General features: G+C 41.9%; 2 protein-coding genes across 4 annotated transcripts; one reads left to right on the top strand and one right to left on the bottom strand.

Moving 5' to 3' along the window:
• Positions 1-36: 36 nt before the first annotated feature.
• On the bottom strand, positions 37-5,623 carry LOC128893339 (probable serine/threonine-protein kinase kinX). 3 transcript variants are annotated; one of them, XM_054154234.1, is made up of 6 exons: positions 5,317-5,623; positions 3,942-4,317; positions 3,426-3,872; positions 739-3,284; positions 433-650; positions 37-351 (listed from the first exon to the last, which is right to left on the bottom strand). In XM_054154234.1, exons 2-6 carry the CDS (start codon positions 4,294-4,296, stop codon positions 219-221), a joined length of 3,699 nt encoding a protein of 1,232 aa, XP_054010209.1. In that variant the 5' UTR covers positions 4,297-4,317; positions 5,317-5,623; the 3' UTR covers positions 37-218. The 3 variants fall into 3 exon arrangements, with proteins under 3 accessions (XP_054010209.1, XP_054010208.1, XP_054010210.1); XM_054154233.1 differs by lacking the exon at positions 5,317-5,623 and having other exon boundaries at positions 3,942-4,472; XM_054154235.1 differs by lacking the exon at positions 5,317-5,623 and having other exon boundaries at positions 3,426-3,824; positions 3,942-4,472.
• On the top strand, positions 4,482-10,160 carry LOC128893344 (ubiquitin-related modifier 1-like). The gene is made up of 5 exons (XM_054154246.1): positions 4,482-5,184; positions 5,264-5,328; positions 5,388-5,469; positions 6,352-6,400; positions 8,051-10,160. Exons 1-5 carry the CDS (start codon positions 5,141-5,143, stop codon positions 8,117-8,119), a joined length of 309 nt encoding a protein of 102 aa, XP_054010221.1. The 5' UTR covers positions 4,482-5,140; the 3' UTR covers positions 8,120-10,160.
• The last annotated feature ends 14,271 nt before the right edge of the window (positions 10,161-24,431 follow it).

Genomic DNA, 24,431 nt, shown 5'->3' with positions numbered 1-24,431 from the left:
CATAAAAAGAGCAATGCGTGTGATGAAATGTAATAATTTAGTTTTTCGACGTATATGTACTTTATTTAATAAATTGATCATGTAATTTTTATATGCAATGAAGTCGAAGAAGTAAATAAGAAAGCTTCACGATAGTTCGCACATCTTGATTTAAGAAAATTAAAATTAATGACCTGTACAAGAAAAAAAGCACTTATTTAAAAGTAATATTAGTTCCATTAGTTTGTATCAACAGAGTGAAGCATATTGAGCATATCGAGGATAGCGTCCGAGCGCGATCGTACTCTTTCCATTTCCATACGGAACTCTTCCAGTTGAGATTCGATCCTTCGTGCATATGCATGACAGCATCTGTAAGTAATGAATTATACAAATAATACAAATTTATTCCCCACGCCATACTTTAATGATAATATTAACAAAATAAGTTACTTGTCGTTGCATTGCTTTGAACTCGAACATGCTGGCTCGAGTGTACAAGGAGAAATCTTAATTTGAGGAACGTTTGGTATATACGACGATGACCCTTTGTGCTGGAAACTACTTTTATTTGCACCATTGTCACTAGTGCTGCGACAATCTCCACATCCTCTTAAGAGATCCATAAGAATTCCTCGCACCTTCCTGCCGCTTAATCTTCGTTGTCTCGTCTGCGTACACAAAACAAGTATTAGAGCGATATACCAAATTTCTAATGCATTTATTAGATAGATCGACAATTATTTTGCATTATCTTACTTCAGGTGTTTCATTAGATCGCTTGTGTGGAATTAGAAGATCGTCCTCGCCTTCGTGAGAAGGAGAATGACTACATGTTTGTCCTTCCGAGCTATCGTGATCGTGTGTATTGTTTAAAGAAGATTTACGCGTGTAAGAGGTACTCGTAAGAGTATTGCAACAGTTTGGTGGCTGCGGGTTATTATCAGTTATATTTTGAGGAGAGTTTCGACACATTTTATTGTACTTGCAAAATACTTCATTTATTTCGGTAGAGGTATTCGTTATATTTTCGTCCAAGTGCCCATTTGAATCGGGTGTAAATGTACTTTTGCACGAATTCCTCCGAATTCCTTTGATGCGATGACACTTATCTTTACTATGATTAGGACAATCGTTGCGTGTCCGTGTTTCATGATATGATCCGCAGTGACATTCTTTCTCTAAGAATTCTGTATGATGTGCACTACAGGAATGTAATTTCTCTTGTGAACGTATAGTACTTTTACATGTCTGACATTCTTTGCGTTGTTTCGTGGAATCGTATTCTCCGCAAGAATAAGTACACGCATTCGGTGTGAAAGGACTACTTGCATATTTTTTATCATTTGCATCGTTAACTAGAACATGCGATTTTGCTGTACTTGGCGACAAACTGTAATGACATTGAGAAACTTGAGATCTGTTAAATTTAAACGGGTTCTTTGACTTTTTGTTAGTCGAACACACAATCGAGTTGCCATTAAATCTAGTTTGTGGTGATTTTTGCCAGCAAGAACACAATTTGTTTTCAGTCGATTTCATAGACACTTCTATGTCATCTTCGTTATCACTTACAGATTCGTCACCTATTTCTTTACCCCAAACGCTAATTGTGCCATTGATTTCAGACATTCTTACTTCAAGGTTACCCAATAAATATGGACCACATTCTTGGATATGATTCTTCTCGTCGTCTGATTTATCCTTTGATGGTTCTTCTGCTTGAATTAAGAAACTTCTTTTTACGCTATTTTCATGTTCCCTGTATAAGAAACATTTTACACTGTCATCTTGGCCGTTAGTTTCATCTACTTGATTTTCCATAGATATTGAACTACTATCGATATTTTTATAACCAGATCTATTTTGCGATTGCTCTGTTTTTTCATTTGTTTGTACCTCTGAATAATTAACTTCTACATCAGCTGCATCAGGATTATTTTTCTTCTCTGATTCGTTGTTTGTATGAGGTATTTTATATGGCTGATTCGAAGTAGAAGTACCGAGCATATCCGTCGCTTTTCGTTTTTTGGAATTTGAAGCTTGAATTGGAGAATTAAAGTCTAAATTTATTGGTTGGTTTGTTAAATTTTCGTTTGTTCGTTTCTTGGGATTCCTTGCTAGAGGGCTTTCAACTTTTGCTTTATTTTGCGTTATGTTCGAAAGAGTCTGCAATATTCGAGACGAAGTAATGAATGCTCGGGACAATGGATGTGGTAATTTCCTTGGAGTACCATCGGTGAGTACTATGCTATCGTCGGAATTTAAAATTGATGTCACATTGGGTGGTTCAATAGATATAGCTGGACTACAAGCGCTGTCTGCCCAATGATCAATAGAACTTATCGTTGATGCAACGCTACTAGTAGATACTTTATTACTTGTGTCTCCTGTAGTTGTAATTATTTTTGGATTAATCATAGGTTCCACGGTAGTTTCGGTTTGCACAGACGCTACTTTCATTTTGCATGTCTTATGTTCATTTTCATACTTTGCTAACGACTTTTTTACAATATCTATTTCTACTTTCATTTTCATATTTTCTTCTAATGCTTTTTGATAAGCTTTTCGTAACTGATCGAATTGAGCGTCTCTTTGCGAAAGTTGAGCTTTAAGTAGAATTACTTCGGTACAATCTGCATTTGTTCCCACTGTTGCACTTTCTTTTGCGACATTTATATTTGCTGATTCTTCCTCTGCTGATCTGATACTTTCCACATTCTCGATTTTCAGTGAACAGCTCGTATTACTGGTATCTGGCGCGCTCACCATCTCTACTTCATTGTATGTTTCAGATTCGTTAGCGTTTTCCTGAACCTTGCGTCTTTGTTCAGTTAATACCTTTTGGGTGGCATTGAAAGCATTATCCATATATTCTTCATAGCTCAATGTACGTAAATTGAAAAGTGTAGGTGTTTGTTGATGACCATTAACTAAAGAAGGTTGATCTACTTTATTAAATCTAACATTCTCGTTAGAAGTATTTTGTAATTCAATACGATGCTCTTTAACATCTACAGAACCATTTTGTTTTTCTAACTTTTCGTCGTAGCTTTGTATACGTTTCTCATGATGAATGTCACTGCACTTGTTTGGTTCAGTGTCCTTTCGAATATGTATATATTGGCTGTCTATTATTTTAATATCAATTTTCGTAGTGTCACCGTTTTCTCCTATTTGCGTCGTCCTATAAACTGGATTACAATCTTCATTTTCTTCGCGTTGCAAATTCTTAATAGCCTTTTCCGCGTAGTCTTTTATGACTTTGGTAGTTACCATTGGCTTTAAGGGATCAGTGTCATTGTCTATAAAAAGAAAACAAAAATTGTTTATAATTCAGGATTTATTAATTACTTTAGAATTTGGACATTCAGATGTATGGAAGATAGTACAATTTTATCTTTCGATAAATACCCAAATTCTAATAAAATAAATATACTTCTTACTTTTGTTATCCTTATAATGTTTACTCGATATATATTCTTGGTCTCTGATACGCTTTTCTATGGATTTTCTATTTTGTTCTTTTATGTCTCTTATATATTGTTTTACTTTGCTTTCAACATGTTGAAACTTTGGCGTTGATAGTTTTTTATGCGTGACATTAACACTATGCCTCTTCTTATTATACAGAACATTGTCTTTACTGAAACTCAAGTCTTGCAACGACAAACTTCTCTCTTTGTGATGCTGCTTTAATCTGTTGTTTAAAACAAAATCATCAGAAGCTCTATCGAAACAATCTTGATCGTACTCTGTATTGATATCTTCATCATTGTACATCTCTCTTAAAGCATGTCGTTCATCATCCTCCTCATCGTCCTCATCCTCATCGTCTTCATCATCTAAGATTACATTTCTATGTTTATTTTCAAGCTCCATCTCATACATATCTATGATTACAGTAGCAATTAGGATATCAAATATCGTATCATCGTCAAACATTTTTGTTCCTTACTTACCATCGCTATCTGCATATTCGTCTTCATCTTCACCATAAGGTTGAGTACTTTCTTCCCCTGAAGATAATACATAGATACTGCCACCCCCTTGATCGTCACTGGGATAAGGACTTCGACTATGGTCCTCCTCCATAGGTATTCTGTCCTGTTCTTTTGTATTATTGACACTTCTGCCTTCGCGCCCCGACGGACTCGATAAACTGAGATACGTCGGCATTTCTTCGTCGTCCAACATAGGCTCTTCTGTTTCATTGTTTAACATGCTTACTCCACTCTTCGATTGTTCATTAGTGTGATTTCTCGAATTCATTTCTGTATCGGTTTCTTCCGAAGTATGTTCGTTTTCTTCTGACATCGTGCAAGTTGATATCGAATTCTATGAATATTAAAATTATGCCGAGACTTTACGCTTACGAGGACCTCGAAATCACGCAAATGCGCATTGACTGCGCACTATTCGATGTTTTGGGTATTTAACGCGTGCTATCACACTTTTTCGATGACCGCCATTACGGCTGCCGCTGATGGCACCTGCATTTCAGTGCGTTAGCAACGTTCACCTTTTATAACTCTCTTTGATCGTACATTTACTTAAATATGCGTAACGTTTTCGTAAGACGATTAAATAATAATTATCATATCTCATAGAATTATTATACACGAAAACGCAACGTTTATGTCACAATTTTATGTATAATTTTTGCAAGACTAATGACCCGCGAATCTACAGGGATGTATTGCGAGACGAATACGAAGGGCACTTGCTCTAAGCTTCACGTTACATATTCGTTCGTAATATCTATTTGAGTCATTATTTATTTTCATTTTAAATACTGCTAATGTATTTGTGACATACGCTTTACAGTTTCGCAAAAGACGTGTTACTTTTTATTCAACGACAAGTAGAAATACGGTTTGTCGATTATTGTGACTTGTGCGCATGCTCTTGCAAAACGGAATGAGAATTTGAAAAAAAGAAACATCGGAATGCTCTGAACGAGATAGCTTTTTTAAACAAATTCCAAGCATTGAAAATTAATGCGTGCGACTCGTACATCGTACACTACTGGCCAGCTGAATCGAAGGAACGTGGAATCGACACATTTGTTTCTATGCGCGGTGAACGTTTGTTTACTGTAATTAGCCGCTGATAGCTCATCATTTTACAGAGTAACATTCTCAGACGTAATTAAAATAACATGTCTTCCGAGATAAGTGGAATTCCCGTGACCATTGAGTTTGGGTAACATGAAAACTATACATAACCCAACTTTTTGTAACGTTGTACCGAGTTGAATAAATTACCCGCTAAATAATTTCAGGGGCGGGGCGGAACTACTTTTCGACAAGAAGAAAACGCACGACGTGAACTTACCTGGCAATGAATGTAAGTTTGACGAATGCTTGTCGATCGGATTTCTTAATATGCTACGTGAAATGTTATAGGGACGATACAGAGGCTGCTCTTCTGGATAAAAGATAACCTTCTGAAAGAGCGACTGGAACTCTTTATGCAAGGAAATACTGTGTAAGTAAGCAAATTCATTCGATAGTTCTATACCGGTGCTGTAAGCATTTTAATTAAGAATGAATGATACACCGGAAAGATTTCGTGATAGATACGCGTAAAGTTTACAATGACACGTGTGTAGCACTACAAACACAATGGATAACTCCGGGAAGGTCACCGCTCACTGAGCCGCTTTGTGAGCGGGTTTTAGTGGCGCCATCGGTGGGAAAAGGCCCAAGTTTGTAGTAAATATAGTTCTTATTGTTTCTGTAAGATGGCGCCACAGATATCGTTTTAGTAAATTATTCTTTTTTTCATAAATGAATGGCTGATACGATTCTGTGGTTTATAACGCTACAATATATTAGCTAGTATGTCAAATTTATCATTTTTATGAGTAGTTATGTAATGCAGCGATAATTATCTGCTCTTTAATTACTAGCGAAGATAGTTCCCATTTTCGACGTTAGATGCCACCACTATAATATAATTACCGACAATGGTAGAAAAAAGAATGATTTCCTATGCCAATTTTATTGTTGCAATATCTCTAATATAACTACAATTTTACTTATATAAACTTAATAAAATAGAATTCGTCATTATTATGAATGTATATCGTAGGTCGGTAAAACGTTATTAAAAGCGCCATCTAGCAGTACAAATAGGAACTATCGAGGACAAACTTGAGGGTTTTCCCGATAGAGGCGCTGATCAAACTCCGGAAAATAGTTCGGGGCGTTCACCGCTAGATGGCTATTCGTTTGACCGAAAATACCGGGAAAACTGTGATAATTTAAAGTTCAAACAAGAAGGCTAGTTAATTACTACATTGTAACGTTATAAACCAGTACATAAATATACTGCATACCTTACTAATGTAATCTGTTATGTGTACAGGCGACCAGGAATCTTGGTTCTCGTGAACGATACTGACTGGGAATTGTTGGTAAGTGAAGTAATATTCGCATCAGAGACGAGGTGTACACTTAGTATACGTTACACGTTTCGAGTATCCCACGTGTTCATTCCTAACGCAGATTTGATCAAAACGCATATATGGACGCAGCCAGACAGAACTGGGTTATTATTTTATTCGAAAAGTGGGTAACGAATAAAACCAAATGCACGACTATTTATTCGATTACATAAAATACAATTTAATACATAACTTTAATACATGCGATCAAAAGAAACGAAAGATAGTACTTCACCCCGTGTATTCGTCACTCGACGTACTAGGTAAATATTTCGCCCATCTCTGCTTTCTGAATCTCTTCATGCTCGAAATGCGATAACGCTCGTTCGCCGTAATCGCGGGACGCATCTGCGGGCGACATCTGACAAACGTCCGGCGAAAGTATCTCGTCGTGGGTTCTTTTCTTTCTTTTTTTTTTTTTTTTGTTTCTTTTCGTACCGCGGCTCGCATAATCGAGCCACGGGTGTAGTTACCGTAACACCCGCCACTGAGGGCGGAGAAAATAAGAGAACGGCGGCGGTCGTGAAAGGGCGCAAATGACCCAAAGGCACGCCACACCCACGGCGAAATTATCATTTTAAATTTGTAAATGTACAAAACGCGAGCGCTATTAGGACGTGCTTCCCGAAGCACCCTCGAGGAGAAAGAACCTCGAGAAGCTGCGACGGGGTTTGGCGGACGGACGAGGAGCGAGGAGGCCAGGGAGCAGACACGGGAAAGATGATGGCTTCAGCCATTATTATGATAATACCGACGTTTCTCGAAGCTTCTCTCGTATGCTTCGACTGCCACGGCTCCTTGTCCTTTCTTCTCCTTTTTCCATCCCTCGTCCCTACCGCCAGCCACGTCACCGTGGACGAGCTTACGCGTGCCGTTGTCCTTTTCTAGCCGTGCACCCCTCGTCTGTCGCGCGTCCCGAACCCTCTTGCTCCGTTTTTCGTCGTTTTCGACTCGTAAATTAAAAGCGAGAGCAACGTCCCGGCCGCGGGCTCGCACATTTTCCCTCGTATCATCTCTTCCTCCCGCAATCCTCCCCCTCTTTGCGTGTGCTTGTTCGCGATTCGACAAATTCGTCGTGTCGTTCCTACGTCGGCGTCGCTTGTAGGATCGAATTAAAGCGGATGGCTTGGCGCGCGTTCGTTGATTCTCCGCTGAAAAGCCGAACAGACACTTTTCCACCCGTCTATCTGTAACTCGCCGGGATCGCTGCTCGCGCGACCACGGTAACGCACCGGGTTCTCTTTTTAAAAATTCAACATTTTACGGCGGCACTGCGTTCGGGTAAAATGATACCTGACAAAACTAATTGCAACTGTAATTGTATCAATTGCTACTTTTTTTTTTTTTTTTATTAAAAATCGTAATGAAATAATAATTTAAGAATTTTATTGTAGAAAATGTATCGTCGTCGATACTTTCTGTTTGAGTTTTGTTCTGACTGGTACAATTAGGAAAATATCGTCCTAAGTAGACGATTAACGACAATGAGAATAAACTCCAGAAATATTGGAATTAAAAAGCACGCAAATAGGCTACGACAAGTTTTTTCGTTATTTTAGGCAAACAGCATCGCGCACGAATAAAAGGAGTAACCATTTTATGGAAATTTTGTATGTACAGGGCGAGGGGAATTACAAGTTGTGCCCGAATGACAAGATACTCTTCATATCCACTTTGCACGGGGGATAGAGGCGAGAGGGTTGCGTCGACGGCGATCAACGAAGAGCGGAACAGTCTCTCGCGCTGCTCATCGATTTCTTCGTAGCCTATAAAAGCTGACTGTGCCTTCGCATCGAGACGAGGCGCATGTACGCGTCCACAATGCCGGAGAATAAAGTGTTCATTCGCACGACGTACGTCTGAGACGTTCCTCGTAACGACTATAACATCGCCGCTGGAACTTTGGCCGTTTTCCAAGGTTCCCCGTATTATTGCTCCTCCTCTTCGTTACTTTCCCATCTTTTGCCGCCGCGCGGCCAATGGGCCGTGTCCTGTCCCTCGTTTCTCCTTGCATCCGTACTTAACACCTGCGATCTTCGTGCTTGCACGGAGCATTGCGTCCATTACCCTGTAATTAAGAGACAGAGCTGGTTTATAGGGGTTCTAGGCTGGTTTATAGGTCAGAGGATGCGATGAAACGATTGGGATAGGAAATCTACTTAAGGGATCGATTTTTAGGGATTTTTCGGGACTAAGCATTTAGTTTCTCGTTTGCACGGATAACGAGATTCACGAGATCATAAGATACTTAGGATTTTTAGGGTGTCTCGACTGCAGGGAGAATCTTTGGGTAAGGAGAATAATCTTGCAACCGTTTCGACCATAACAGAGCATATATGTTTCAGTGAATATTTCTGATTGCCTTTGGCCAAATTATAAATGAAACTTATAGGAACATGTGTAAAAATGGGTTCTGACTTTGATATACAGGGTGTCCCAGAATTAGCGTAAGAATTCTGAACCGCAACTTCTTTTGCAAAAATGTCGGTTGTTGTTTCGTTTTTGAATTATTCACGAAAAACCACACAAAAATATATTTTCAAGCATCCTGTATTTTCAATCGTGAAATATATTCCAAGCATACGACGATCCCTTTTGTTGACGAAGAAAATATTCCAAAAACGAAGCACAATCTGACATTTTCGCAAAGGAAATTGTGAGTCAGTGTCGCTCTATCGACTCAATGAGTTAATCCAATAAAAAAACACAGTAATTTTCCATAAGAGAACTTCGAAAGCGTTCGGTATCGGCGCCTTTAATCTCGTAACTCGATTGGCAAGTGAACGCGAAATTTCAAATCCGTTCTTTTCGCGGAACTTTGGCGGCTGGTTGGTCTCGCCGCGAACAAAACGGAGCTCGGTTAATTGCGCCGGTAAATTAGTTGGAACGCGACGGTCCGCGATCGGGACTCGTCGAAATTTAGCCGTTCGCCCCGGCTGTGAGTCTATTGAGCCGACGTTCGTCCTCCGTGCACGGAGGGAGGGGAAATCTTTTCAAGGAAAAAATGAGAAAACTTTCGCGAAACTCTGTATAATTAATTACGGACGGTAGTTCTTCACGGTACACGATAAAGATCGTATCGAAGGTCTCTCGAGTTTCGCCAAGTTAATCAACTCTGGTCCCGCGATGTCTGCGATACTCCTTTACCTCATCGATCCTCGCCGCTTTCAGCATCGGTACCGCGCTACGTTTAATATTATCCGTGAGCCACGGACGAGCCACCGTGAACTAGATCCCGCGATACTCCGCCCAATCAGCAGTTAGGCCAGTCATTTTAGACGCCAAACGTTGCAGAAGATACTGTAAAGTCGCATTTTTGATATGTTGTTAGGGACCACCCAAACACATACATGTATTTCAGTCACCGATCAATTACGTTTGTTTTGAGTAGCTTCGTGTGTAGACGACCTAATAGTTGGCGAAATATTGGACCACGTAAGTTTTGTCCCGCAAGATCGCTGAAATATCATACTGTGCGTCTTTTTCTTTATTTGCTGTGGTTCTCTATCTTCATCGCATTTCCCTTCCACTTTTCAAGCTGTGAAACGGGACATATTTATTCTGTTACTACCCACCCATTTCATCGCCTCACAGCATTTTTCATCACATAACGTGACACGAATTTCGGCTGTTCGAAAATAAAAAGATTTTCAATCTTAAAAACAAAATGTTTGTTCTTGGTCCTCTAGTTTGTCAAGATATTTGAATAAACATGGTTTTCACCCGCAACTTTAGACGCTGTTTTCACCCCTTCGATATAAACAATTGCCGATAAAAAAAAAATACGTGTCAAATATTTTTTCGAGAGCTACCTACCGCATAAATTTCATATCAAAATCGTCGCGTGACAATTGGATATGTTCCCTTGTAAGTTAGTAGTTCAACGGGAGACGGCCACCTTCGTCGTTCAAGAAACAGTAGATTAATTCTTCCTCGAGGAAAAAATTTCTGAATTGAAAACGATCGATGTATAGTCTATATTTTTTATTTTCTAGTCGGTGCAAAATTTATTCCCGACGCGAGTAAAAGAGCCTCGTTCCAAAAACGGAACATCGCTCGTGATTTCCTCGATCCCACCTCGATCACCCTCGAAGTTCGTTTCGCTTATTTCAGACTTAACCCTTTGACTTCGACTATCCAAACGCGACGCCATGAAAGTTTCAACGCGGCCAGGAAAACCGCCGCGTAGCGTCGCCTTGTCGGGGACCCGGCGATCCTGCAATATGCATGCACACTTCGCAGTTCCACGATGTCGTCAAACGTTTTCCCGACGCGTTTCCCTGTTAGGACCGGTTAGTTACAGACTGATACCTAGGTACAAACGCATCTCCCACCTAGCACGCACGAATGCGTTCGACGCACGTGTAACCGACCGGCCCGCGGGATACACGCATGCACGATCGTATATAATATAGTGGATCTGCGTCCTCTGTAATGTAATCATGGCTGACACAATTAATCACTGGACCATCCAACCCCGGCGAACCATTAGCGATCGGGACACTCAGGTTCACGGGGGAATGCGTTTCGACCTGAAAATCTATTGTACTGGTGCACGAAATACGGATACAATTAGCGTAAGTTTCCCAGATACCGCAGATACGTGGGCTTTGAACCCTGTGACCTCTTGGGTTCGAGGACCAGTGGACGGTTTGAAGTTTTTCATTGAGACGTGGAAGCAGTGTTTGGGTTTTTATTAAAGTGGGTATTGCACTCCTTTCTTTTTGCAATATTTTACAATCATTGCATGGTTCAAGTTGTACATTTGGTTCTTATTACTATGTAGGTCTAATATATGTTTTACGTTATGAGTTTCTTAAGTAAATAACCTCTGAATGTATAAAATATATATTAAATTTAACAAGTCTTAATAATAACTCAAAAACAATAATATAGAGAAACATAATATTTATTCTTATAAATAATTATACTATTTTATTCAGGAATTCTGTTTCGTTTGCGCTTGACTTCAGTGATTTAGTCTTCAGGCGACTGCACCTATATTTACAGTTTTATACGTATACGTATTTGTTCAATCTTTCGTTTCGGGCTCTATTTCCTTCCCTTAAAACTGATATATAGACGTATCTATCTCTAAATAAAATTTTATAAAAACATACGGAGCATCTTGTTTATCACACCTACCTCGAAGAAGCAGTGGGTGCTACGATTCTACCGTCTAGTTCCTTCGTTGGTGTAGTTGTTTGGTGTGATGGAATTTCAATGTTTAGACTATTAGATTTTTAGGTTCAATGTGGTAATCGCGTGTCTAGCGTTTGTTTTTACATAAATCGTCAACGCGATTTCTCTATGTAATACATTTCGCCGAGAATTTAATTTCCTTGGCTCGGATAGAAACCGTGCTCGCCGAAAGGATCGTCGCGATGCCAATACTTTTTAAAACGGAGCTTCGGTAGCTGGAAGGTTCCTACCGCTAGCCTTTCCGACAACCCGAACGAATAGCGAAGAGTACATTGGATTACTAGAAAATGGATTTTCCAGCAAGACAATGCCGCCGACCATAGCAGTCGCGCAGCTACGGCATGGATTCTCGGGGATCATTGAAATCGATGTTTTGGTACGGCTGGCACGTTCTCTCGGCCAAAATCCGATGGAAAACATGTGGGGCATTATCGTTGGAGAGGTTTACGCTGGAAATAAGCAATATTAGTGCATGCCAGCGCTGCAAACCGCAATTACAACTCCGTGGAATGAAGTAGAGGGAGAAACGCAACGAAATTTTATTGGAGGTATGCCGGGAACGAATTCTCGAAACGAAGAAGCCTCGTACATCGTTCATTACGATTAATGATATCGACTTCTTGCGTTTCGACGTCTTTTAACACGTTGATCGCCGCGTCGTTCATATACAGAGTGTCCCAGAATTAGTGTAAGAATTTAAATAACAATTTCGATCCGAAAATATTGTCCGAGGCTTCGTTGAGATATTAGCCCTTTGCATTCGAGGCCTTTCTTTCTGGTACCTGTCAGCAACTCGAGATGTTTCTTAACATTCTATTGCCATGAATTTTAAGCTATCTAGATTTGAGAATAAGGTCACCTTTACCTCGTCGACAATCATTCTTTCGACGCTTCGAGCTCCGAAGAAATGAAAAATAAAGAAACATTAGGTATGGTAGATTTGCTGCGTGAAACCTAATGGTGACTGAGAGTCACCTCTCGAGTGCAAAGGGTTAACGAAATCCGTAAGTAGAATTGGCGAGAAATGGTCAGACACGAATGAGTTGTATTGTATCCCAAGACAATATTAACCCTTTTGCATTCGAGGCCTTTTTTACATTCCTATCGAAATGGTTAATCGGATTACGTTCCATCCACCGCAGCTATCTCTGGTCGCGGCGGCGGAAGAAATTAGGAAGGAGCACGGATCTCATCGAAATTAGGCGCGTCGAGGGAGTCCGACGGGCAAGAAGACCGCATCGGCGCGGTATCGTCGGGAATTAAAGTTTCGCGTCGCTCGCTAATGGTTGTTTCACTTTGAAACGTACGGATAATTTCAGTTATCTCGAAGCGTCGCGGTGCCGCGAAATATAAAATAATAAAGGCCAGACCCCGAGCCCGTGGCGGCCGAGAACTTCGGCTATTACAATGAAACGGTTCCGCGCAAACGCGTCTTCAACTTTTAACGGCTCGCCCTTGTTCCTTTGTGCCCCTCCCCGTGTCCCGCCGCTCCGGTCCCTCATTTCCCTTCGCTATCGCGAATTTATTTCTCCCCGGCGATGGTATTCAATTGTGCGTCGAGGGGGAACGGAATCGACGAAAGGCGAAACGATTGCCCAAAAAGTATCCGCATCGGTTTGTAATGAGATCGAGATACTTGCTAACTTTTAACTCTCCTCTTCTCCTTTTTTTCTGTTTCTTTTTCTTCCTCGTTGGAAATCGCTAAGTGCTCGGTCGCATAATTACGTTCACCCTCGTTTCGCGGGCCGCGCGCCATATTTATTTCGGTTTAGTTCGGCGAACACAAAAGTTGCGAGGCCAATTTGCTTTTATAGTTCCTAGAGGACGAAACGGCCCGGGCAAACTTTTTTTCTGCGAGAGCCCGAGGATGGGGTATCGCGGTGTGGGTCTCGGGGTGAAATTCGAGGTACCAGACAATTATTGTCAGACCGCGGATTTTTATGCATCTATCGGAAATTTGAACGTGCAAGAAACTACGGAATGTAGACAAGTTGGCAATAGTATAAAAAATATTGACAGTAAAGATCGTATTATAATATTTGCAGGGTAAAATAAATGAATAGGTTCAATTTTTGTAGGTATTTCGAAGGAGACGAAAATTTGGACAATTTTCAAGTTTAACGTTTTCTGTTATCGAAACATTACGGCATGACCTTGCACATTTCATATTTGAAAATTTCCCCTCATCCAAAAGTGCCGAATAAATCCATCCTTCCATTCAATTTTCGTAGGGACGTTCGCGAAGATTTTATTTTGCATCCGCAGTCTAGTGATAAATAAATAAACGATCAAACCTTTTGGTTTTAAAATTAATCATCGCAGTTCTCAACGGTATGTTTATCATCCTTTCTCTCTTCCTATGCTTACCTGCCCTTTAACAAATTTTTATATCTAATTCCACCCTCTGCTCAAAGTCGAAAAGTGCCACAACGCAATCGCCCGTACTAACTTCAACATTTCTTACGCATTTCGTTGAAGCGTAGACCGTGTTTGGATCATCTAACTCGGCCTAAAAGTATCCGCATCAGTTCGTAACGAGATCGAGATACTCGCCAACTTTTAACTCCCCGTGTTTCCTCCTCTTCTTCCGCCGACTTCTTTTATTTCGCTCCCTTCGTTTCTTTTTTTTTTTTTCGTCGGAAATTACTAAGTGCTTAGTCGCATAATTACATTCACCCTCTACCCTCGCGAGCACCATATTTATTTCAGTTTACCGCCGGCTCGCCGTTAGAGTACTAATCCACTTAATTTCATCCTACCGGGGAGCGTGGTCTGTTTTCTTTTTTTTTTTTTTCTGTATTTCGATGCCTTCGCGCAGATAGATCGCAATTAACTCGACGAATAAAACCCACCTGAAATCCCGAACCTTTTCGCCGGCGACGCGGCTGAAATAACGCGGGCGAATAAGAACGTTAACGCTTAAGTGTCGGCGCGGGATGACCGGGCAGTTTTCGAGGAGTTTTTAAACCGCGCCGGACCCCGTTAAAGGTGATTAATTTCAGTCCGGCGATTACATCGTCCGCCGAGAGTGCGAATGTTCGCGAGTTTAATACGCGGGACCGCTTGAAAAGTCTTGCGGCACGGCTTTATTTACGCGTTGAGAAGGTTTTAGAAGACTTAAAACGCGGAATCCTTTCGGGCTTTTTTTTTGTAACGGAGCAGAGTTATTTTACGGGAAGTCGATCGTTTCGGATGTTCTTTTCGGAAGATGGTACTTACGACGAGTTTCAAATGTAGGTTTGCTTGGCGAATATTTGTCGATAATGTTAGTACGAGGTTATAAAGGATTTATTTTTGACCCTTAAGAAAGGGTTGTTTTATTCGTATCTACTTCTACCGTGATCAGACACAAATGATTACAGTAAAGTCTCCATAAATGCTCAAACTCGGGGCCGAACTAGTGCATTTATGATAGAGATATTTCTGCATTTATAGAGACTTTATTGTAGCCTTAAAGACATGTTTTTTTAATTGAATGCAAAAATATTTCACGCATGGCACAATTGTACATAATTTATTTATTGTACATAAGAACTGTGTACAAATGTCGTGGTAAGTTTAGAGTTAAAATAATACATGCCCCGGCGATTAAATTCATTCTTATTAAGTTGACGTCATGGATATGTAAATATCCAAGAATTAAAGTCTGTTTAAAAATACGAAACGAAGCGTAAGTATTAGAGGGTTAAGCTTGGGAAGCCCGATGACTCGATGACGATGGCCACGATGTTAAAGAAGCTTGCTTAAATGATTCCAGCAGGGATTGCGACTGTTGATCCATTGAAGAGGAATCAACTGAAAGTGGACGCAATTCGACAATTGGTCGTTTGTACGCTGATGTACCGGCGCGAAGAGTGACGATCCTAGGTGAGAACCATTTGAACGTGGATGGAGTTCAGTGACCCGGGCTAATGGCCACTTAGATGGTGAATAGCGTTCGTCGGTGGGAAGTACAATCGAACCAAGTTGAATCGTGCTGGTTGGATATCTGCACTTGTAGATGAATCGTCGACGGTGAAAATATTCTTTCGACCATCACACCCGAGCTCTAAGCGAAATTAAAATATATTGGATGAGCGCAAAAGTTCGTGGCCGATTTCGGAATAAACTACAACAAGTAATCGGGCACGAACTTTTACGCTCACCCAATATTTTCAATCATGAAACATATTCCAAGCATACGACGGTCCCTTTTGTCGACGGTGAAATTATTCTCCTGACCATCTCACCTGAATTCTAAACAAAATTAAAATATATTTCCAATCAGAAAATATATTCCAAGCGTACGACGAATCTCACAATTACACTGTTTATCCATTTATATCAAATGGAAATACTGTGAAATCGATGAGAATGTTCAAAAACTCAAAAATCTACAAAATATCAACGATAATATACACATTACACCGTGTAGAAAATAAATCACACCTCCTTTTCGATCTTCGTTCTGTATAGAAATCGATAAAAGTTCGCGTAAGCATCCGCGGTCTACTCATAATATTGAATTTTATATCCGTTACAACTGTTCCGAGTATTCGAGAAGCACCGACGGCGATAATTTCAGTAACAGTGATTCCGTTGGCGACCCCGCCAGGGAAACGTGATCTCTAAGTAGTTCGTGGCGTGCATGGGCAGCACGAACGGGGATTTTCGGGCGGCTTTAAAATTGCAAGCTCGTTGCCAGCCAAACGACGGGGTCCAATGGCGCACGTACGGTCATATTTCCCTCCCGATCAGTTCCAGGACAATCGAGCGGGAAATGCTGGCGACTGGAGAACGGATCGACGAGCGAAGGATCGAACGAGATTCGTTCGTGAAAACGAACAATCTCGCAGGGATAACACCTGCCGTTTGCATTTGGCTCCGATGCCAAAATCATCTCGAGAGGAACGACTCCCGTCGGCCTATATCGTTCTTTTTTCACTTGGTCCGCCTGCTCGACCGTCCACCCTCCTTCCGTCGGTTCGCCGTCCCGTGCTACCCCTCGCCTACCGAACGAGTCCTTTTCTTTCCGCTCCTTTTCTTCCGTGGCAACGTCTCCGAGACGCGGGGCCCCATCAGCATAAAACGCGCTGTTTTATGAGCCGTAGCGAGTAGACGGTTTCGTGTTACATCTTCCTCAAATGATCCCTCTTGTTGCCTCTGCTCCCGACTCCATCGAGAGTTTCGACGATGGCCGTTGTTGCCATTGCCGCTTCCCGTTCCGTGATTCCCTTTTGACACGTTTCACGAGCACCGCGCCGTACAGCGACCTCGGAGACACGGTTTCGCAACGTTTCGTTGCTCCCTTCCAGCCAACTTGTGTCGTCGAACAGTGTTAATTTGAGTTAACAGCCTCGTTGCGTCGAATTGCAACTTGGGTCGTTTCGCCGATCGCACCGTTTCGGAGCAGCCTGTAAATTATTCGGGAAACCGGCGCGCCTGTAAAATCGTTTCATTGAGTTGGATCGCGTTGACGAAGTTTCGGTAGATGTTTCTGATATCGTAAACGATAATCGAAATTCTATGGTTCGTCCGGAATAAAAAGATTCCTGTAAGACTAAAAAGATTGACAATGGGACCGCGCGATGCGCTTTAAATCGCACTTTGACGAAAGTAACGAGTACAATATCGTGGGAAATTATTTGACCGTTGGGTTTACGGGGTTCGCTCTGTCGTATAAAGGGACTCTGACACATTGCACGTAAACTCGGCTTAATTCTACCCATAAAGGAAAGCGTTTACGTCGGGCCCGTTTACGTAGTGACCTTGTTTTCCCGCTCGGTTTGCCCCCATCTCGTGGCTCGTTACGAAACGTGGAAAAACCGCGTTCCTTCGTAACATTTTATAAGATCCGTGACCTGGTTCCCGAGTATACCTTCCGAATCGAGAAGTGCACGAGCTGAATGCAGGTTGTTCGTTAGTTAACGCGTTAAAAATACAAATACTATATTTAGAACTTATATTTGGTATGTACATACTTTTTGTGTGCTATCTTATCGTAGGTAAATTAGCTATATTAAATAATGAATTTGATGTTTCCAGAGAAATTTTTCATTAGGAGTATATAATCGTGTAGTATCTATTTAGGTACATGTTTCTAATGAAACATTTATTTGGAAACACCAAACCTGTAGTTAAACAAGTTTTTTCAATAGACGTATAGGGTACGAATACTTGTGGGGACTGACTGTATGTGTGTATGTACCATGAAAAGTTGGCTAGTGGGTTTTACTAGTAACAAGAACCTCGATTATGCTATAAAACTCTATATTGTAATTTTTACTACGCTATAGAATTCTATAGTGTACTCATTTACCTGTTAACAACCACTATCCATCTTTTTATCACCTTACTATACCTCCCCCTACTTCGCAGTCATTTAAAAAAAATTATATCTAAAAATATGCCAAGAATAAAATTCATATGTACCATACACGCCTTTTGTGAGCTGTCTTAGTATACTCATTACCCTGTTAACAATCACTATCCATCTTCTCACCACCTTACAATACCTCCCCCCACGTCGCAGTCATTTAAAAAAATCATAGCCAAAAACATGCGAACGATGAAATCCTCCTCCAAGAAGTGCGAATAAAAGTATCCTAAAAAAAAGCACCATCACGACAGAAAATAAAGGAGAAGCAGCTTTTACTTCATTAAGGGCATTGTGTTTACCAAGCCTCGTTCGAAACCGTGAAAAGGACCGAATTCCCCGCCAATGGGAATGATTCACCTGTGCAACCACGGAGAATCACTGGCGTCCGCTGGCGTGGAAGGAAAAGTAGAATAGCCGCGGGTGATGGGTGTGGGGGGTGGAGGAGTAGGTGGTCCAGAAGTGAAAGGAGAGGAAGAAAAAAGAAATTTTCTTCCCCCAATATCTTTCGATCTCCCGTCGAATGCACAACCCTGGCAAATTGGAAGGAATATACCCCTCTCCCGCTGCCGTAGCCGCACAGAACGAGAGGGACGACGCGGAGGGGAAGAGGGTTGCAGGGAGGTTGGCCAGAGAGGAGCCCGGATTGCACAATGTACGAGATTTCGTCCAGTCCATCGGGAGTCCCATCGCGTCCCCATAGGCAGCTATTAGGGCGTGGGGTTCCCGGGGAGGGATTCCCGCAGGATGGCTGGATAGATGGATGGTTTGGAAAGCTGAGAAGGGACGGGGTAGGTGGATAATTTGTCCGGCATCCACCTCACCCCCCCCCTTCCCACCCGTCGTCCCTTCGAAGCTGTCTCCTTGCCGTTCGCCCTCGTTCCACTTCGGCTTTCATCTCGCTTTCGGAGGTAGCTCGGAGAGAACAGGGCAACCCCTGCGCCGCTGACCCGAATCTCAACTAGGTGTCCGTGTCTATTTTACTTGTCCGATCTGTAGAACGTTAAGCTCGGACAATCGTGCAACCCTGCGACACTTGTTCGTTTTTATCCGATACGAACTTCAGAGGGAGAGAGACGCGACCTACACTCGTGCTAGGTGAAACTGGGTCGTGCTTTCCGACTTTTTTTTTTTTCTTTCGAGGATTGAGGGATCCCTTTACTTCGTCAGATAGAAATACGAACGTTAGTAGCCCGGACTTCCGAGGAAGGCTTTGTCACTTCTGTTTCGAATTTTTTACCTCCAGATTGTCGCGGAAATGCGAAGACACCCTATAGACAGGAGTCGCCATGCTTAGAAGGAATAGTTTGCAGGTGGAATTGTCGAACTGCCAGTCGAACTGTTAAGACGTCTGAATTGTTCAGGAACTATAAGTTGCATCGTTACGTCGTATTACGCTATCGTCGTTGAATTATTGTGTACGAAGACTTTACTATGTTAGATCCTATTATCGATTCTGATGAAGGTAGCCTCTCCTCAGAGTTCGAGAGGATAGGTAAGGCGAACGTACGAATGTTACGGCCTAGATACGACGCAGACGTATCCCACTGGACTTCGATAGGATATCGACAGACCCGACTGGACCTAGACGGGGCTCTTCATACGCGATACGACCGAGCCAAACCTTGTCTGACACGGTAGAACTTCGCCACGCTTCGATAGTGCGACGTCCAGTCGTGTCAGAGAAGGTCTGCCTACGACCTGCAAGGTCTTACCATTCCCCAACTATAGCCTCAACTTTAATTCGGGGCACTAAAAATTATTGACTATGTTTTTTATAGCATCTATCGGTCCAGTCGGTGTAAGAAGTATTCGTACAGCAACCAATTCACTAGCTTTTGATGCCTAGATCACAAGAAATGGAAGTTTTAATGTCAGGATTCCAAAGGTTTGAAAGTAATGCTTATATAAAGTCGAGCACTTTTGGCGTATTTGTCTGGTTAATGCGACGCTATATTGGCTTTTTTTTTTACCAATGCTCTGTTGGTCAATTAGGTAGGGCATTCTTCCGATCCGAAACCGGCGCACAGGGCCTTCCGCAAACGTTCACGGAGAGGAGAATTAGGAGAAGAGGAATGGGAGCGAGAAAGCAAGTTACGAGCGAAGCCATCAAGCTGACTTTTTACTTTGGTAATACCTCTCTAGTGCCTGGTTTCATATAACTGCGTCTCCCGCGGTATTTCTGTACGGGGATCGCCGGGCGTTCGTCTCGGAGCTGGTAAATGTTACTAAAGAAAGGGAGAGAACAAGGGCGAGGGGAGAGAGGGAGAGAGTATCCAGTAATTTGTATGTACAGTAAGCCTTTGTAATTGCCAGACCACCTATCTACCCCCCGTGAACGCGTAGCGACCCCTCGATGTTTCTGCTCTCTCGCGATTTACATATTATAATTTATAGGTCAAAGATATCGAGTTGGGGAGGGATGCTGTCGACGTTGCTTTACTCTCCGGAGAGATGCGTGCATCGCGACGTGATTTTGCGACGATAATTCCGTTTTTGTAACGAGAAATTACCATATCCCTCGCAAATAACTAAACGGATACGAATCTGGAAAGTTTGGAGAGGCTCCAGGGCTCTCAGAAGTAACTAAACAGATCCAAGCGTGGGAGGTTCGAAAAAGGGGTTTAAAGTGCACGTATAGAAATTACTAGTGTGGACGCACCTCCGCTCCTCACCATCAGAGAGAAACCGCGTGATCCGCGCGTTTCTCGCAAGCGTTCGGTCCCACCTAACATTCATATATTCACCTAGCATTCATCATTTCGAGGGGTGCATTTTGTAGAGGGCATCAAGGAGAGTCTCCCCAAAGGTTTTTTTGAATTTTTCAATCCCTCCCGTCACCCCTGGCCTTTTCCAAAGAGGCGATTTTCTACACTCTCCCCTTTAGGGGAGTGAATTAACTCCTTCACATCAACCCTCGCCAATGCAACTTTGTACACACCCAGAAGACACTTAAAGACTACTCCTCGCGAAGTTTCACCGCAATCGGTTAAAAACTCTCATAGCTATGAACATTTGAAAAATCGTTCCGGTTTGCTTGTCCGCTAGTGTATAAACCCTTCCCGACCGAACTTCAAATACCCCGGCGCCTAAGGCTTGCTAGATGCTTCCTTTTCTTTTCTTTCTCACCCCACGTTAGTTTTTTAAATTCAGGCGATTCCGAGCGATTAATAAATTTCGCGATTAAAACGCGGTAAGGTAACAAGAAACGTCACGACGCGTCCATTAAATAACGAAACGAAACGTTCTCGGGTTTAATGCAAGGCCGGCGTTTCGCGAATGATGTTCCGACAGTGAAACACGTTGCGCACGGTGATAAAATCTAAGTGTTTAAGAAACGACGGAGCGAATGAAGATGTACGAGCGGAGGGTATTAGGATACGGCGAGAGAGAAGGGTAGCTTTCACCGAGGGGTAACTAAAACGTACTTAGCTGCGGGGTTAAAAGGTGGAGAGTCATCGCGTGATCGTGGAACGTTATCCTAAAGCACATAACCCAGCCACCGGAGAAACAATCCGAGGGAAGGAAGGGTCGGTTTTCTCCAGAGTGATGGAAGCGCTGCCGGAGGATCAAGGCACCCTTAGCGTTACGGGGGATCTGCGATGATTCTCCATTTAGATATATGTAGTTACATTTAATTTTCCGATGTCTTATGGACGCGGGACAGCAAATGAATTGATCATCCCTCAAGCAGCCTTGGTAAAACCGAGAAATTTCATTTTCGTTCTTTCGTTTCAAAAGAATTATTATTATTGGTTTGTCTGGAAAGTCTGGCAATATTTATTAGAAGGTCCGAATATGTTGGAATGGAAAACAAATAACATACAGTCGGTGTAAGAAGTATTTCGTACAGCAACCAATTTAAAATAAAATTAATAAGACAAGAAATAAGAGGCTAACATTGAATATGATAAATTTTTATTTATACAAATTCTATTCTAAGGTAGTAAAACATAATTATGCAAAGCATAGTCTAAAGATACATAGGAATGTTGGTTAATTATTTTTTCCTCTAAAATTTATTAATAAAATAAATATACGAAGTTTTATTTCAAATTGATTCCTGTACGAATGCTTACTACATTGACTGTATGCACAACCCTTAAAAGGTGGAAAGAGTTGTGGAACAAAATTGTACTTATATAATTCAATGAATATATCAAACCTCAAATGTGCCATTGAATCTTTCTTACAAATTGCCAGGAACTTTTTGAACGACCCAATATTATATCGCAAGCAGGAACCGAGCTGAAAATTCGTTAAGAACGTGTTTATAATATATCACGGCTCGGCGTGTTTAATTTTGGAATAGTTGGAGAGTCTTCGTCGCTCCAGTGTTTTTAATTAGGCGTAGAATGTAATAGCGGTCGGTAAATAGCGCGAAGATGGCTTCGGCAATCTAGCGGTAACAACCTTTGTTAATTAGCACCTAATGGAGGGTGCATTTCGCCGTCAAGTATTAGATATTAATAACCCTATTGGACGGGCGCAATTGTCGGCGGAGAACTTTTGGCACGAGTTACGGCTTAACGGCGCGACTACGCCTCGCCTAACGGTCCCATGTTGCCATTAGGGGATCTTTATTGCGATTCTTATTTATCCTTCCGCGATATTTGTAGTCGCGCAGCGCAGCGACGGTACGCGCCGGCACGCAGAATCGCCAATGAGATTGCCCGACGGACGAACGTATCTTGTGTACTTTTGATCAGTATGCAGAAATACATATATCGATGTTGCCCGCCGAGCTGAAAAGGTAAAGTAACGCGTAGAATCGAGAACTCGTAACGTTCCTCTCTAATAAGAGAAATACGTATAGAGAGAGAGAGAGAGAAATAAACAAAACGAATTTATCAGAGAAAATAATTCAAGCGTGCGAACCGTAACGCGATAAGGAATTATAACGAACGGCGGAAAAAAAAGATACGATCCGAGCGATACAGAATTTTTGCAGAAACGCCCTGGCGTGAGATTCCGCAGAGCGAAACCGGTATAGAAACTTATTATTCCATCGAATCGAGCCCGCGTGGAATTCATATGGCGCGCCCGCGAAAGTGTCGGGGAAATATTAAGGAGCTGCCGCGTGTAAGCAGCGCGATTGTAGGTTATATCCACGTACGTGTGAAAGAATATGTGCTGAGAAAAGGTTTTATCCACCTCGAGGAAATCGATCATCCGGGCGCATGGACGTAATACTATTCAAAAATAGCGATGGAATCTTTTGTGAGAGAGCCGGGTGTCTGAGGAATTGTGAATGGAATAATAATGAAAAATTGTACAAAGGCTTCGTTTTATCAGCGAACCCGATATGTGTGATCGTTCGAATTGACTTGCAGTCGCGTTTATCCCTGGGGTACCACGAAATGAGTCGTTCCTATTCTATTGTCTCGATGAGATGCGCTTGTATTTAAATTAAACGAACACACTTAGCGAACACACTTAGCGAACACACTTTTATTTAAAGATACTCTTTTCTATCGTATGGAAATATATTTCACGTGGGACTGAATTGAACGATACGTCGAATAATGTATTGCGTGTATAATTTATATATTGTACATAAGAAAGTGTAGATAAAGATTTGAAAAGTTTCTAATTTGAATGATCGCGGTGAAGTTTAGTGCTAAACTACATAATTTTCGAAGGTGTTACATCTTTTCCTTTGTCTATTTCCCCACTTCTTTATTTTTTTACTAATTCAATTCCCAATTGAGACGGTGGAGCAGTGCGTAGCGTAGCCGACTACCACGCTGAGATCACGGGTTCGAATCCCGAGCGGGGTCCGTCCCAGTTTTTCAAGGCATGGCTAAATATAAAAAGTACCAAAAGAGAGGGTGGTGTAAAGATAAGTAATGGAAAAAATAGGATGATAATGCGAAAAGGGGTCCGTAAGAAAAAAGTATCAGAAAAGTGCAATACATATAGACGAATAAAAGTAGCCTGTAAATACTATGAAACACAAACGAAACAATTCCCTAATGTCACCTGTGTGTATAACTTCAAATTCCGCACAAAAAATTAGTATCGCCACCCACTCCGATCAATAAATTAAAACATCTTCACCGAGTTCCAGAAACGATTTCGAACCAACAGGTCCACCGGTTTGAGAACTCGGAAAATGGTTCATTTTTCGCTCATCCCCCTGGAAATTCCACGGGGAGCACTCTGGGAATCGGGATGGGGTATGATGGAGACATCGAAGAATTTGAAGAGTCATCCCGTAAACAAGGACGCACCGTCCCTTCGGAAGGAGCGTCGCTCTGGATACTCCGGGCATGGATGTAACATTGAATATGCATTAGCGTCAGTACGTCGGCGTCGATGGTCGCAAAAGGAGGGATGAACGCAGTCGACGGTGACGCTCACATTGTGACCGGAATAAGCAAACTATCCTTTAAGGTCCCCCTGTTCTTCGACGGGGTACCTTCGTCGGCCGTTGTCGATGCG

This window comes from Hylaeus anthracinus, unplaced genomic scaffold (assembly GCF_026225885.1).
Source record: "Hylaeus anthracinus isolate JK02 unplaced genomic scaffold, UHH_iyHylAnth1.0_haploid 27361, whole genome shotgun sequence".
NCBI lineage: Eukaryota > Metazoa > Arthropoda > Insecta > Hymenoptera > Colletidae > Hylaeus > Hylaeus anthracinus.
The sequence above is the reverse complement of the archived record's forward strand: the minus strand, read 5'-3'. Positions and strand labels throughout refer to the sequence as shown.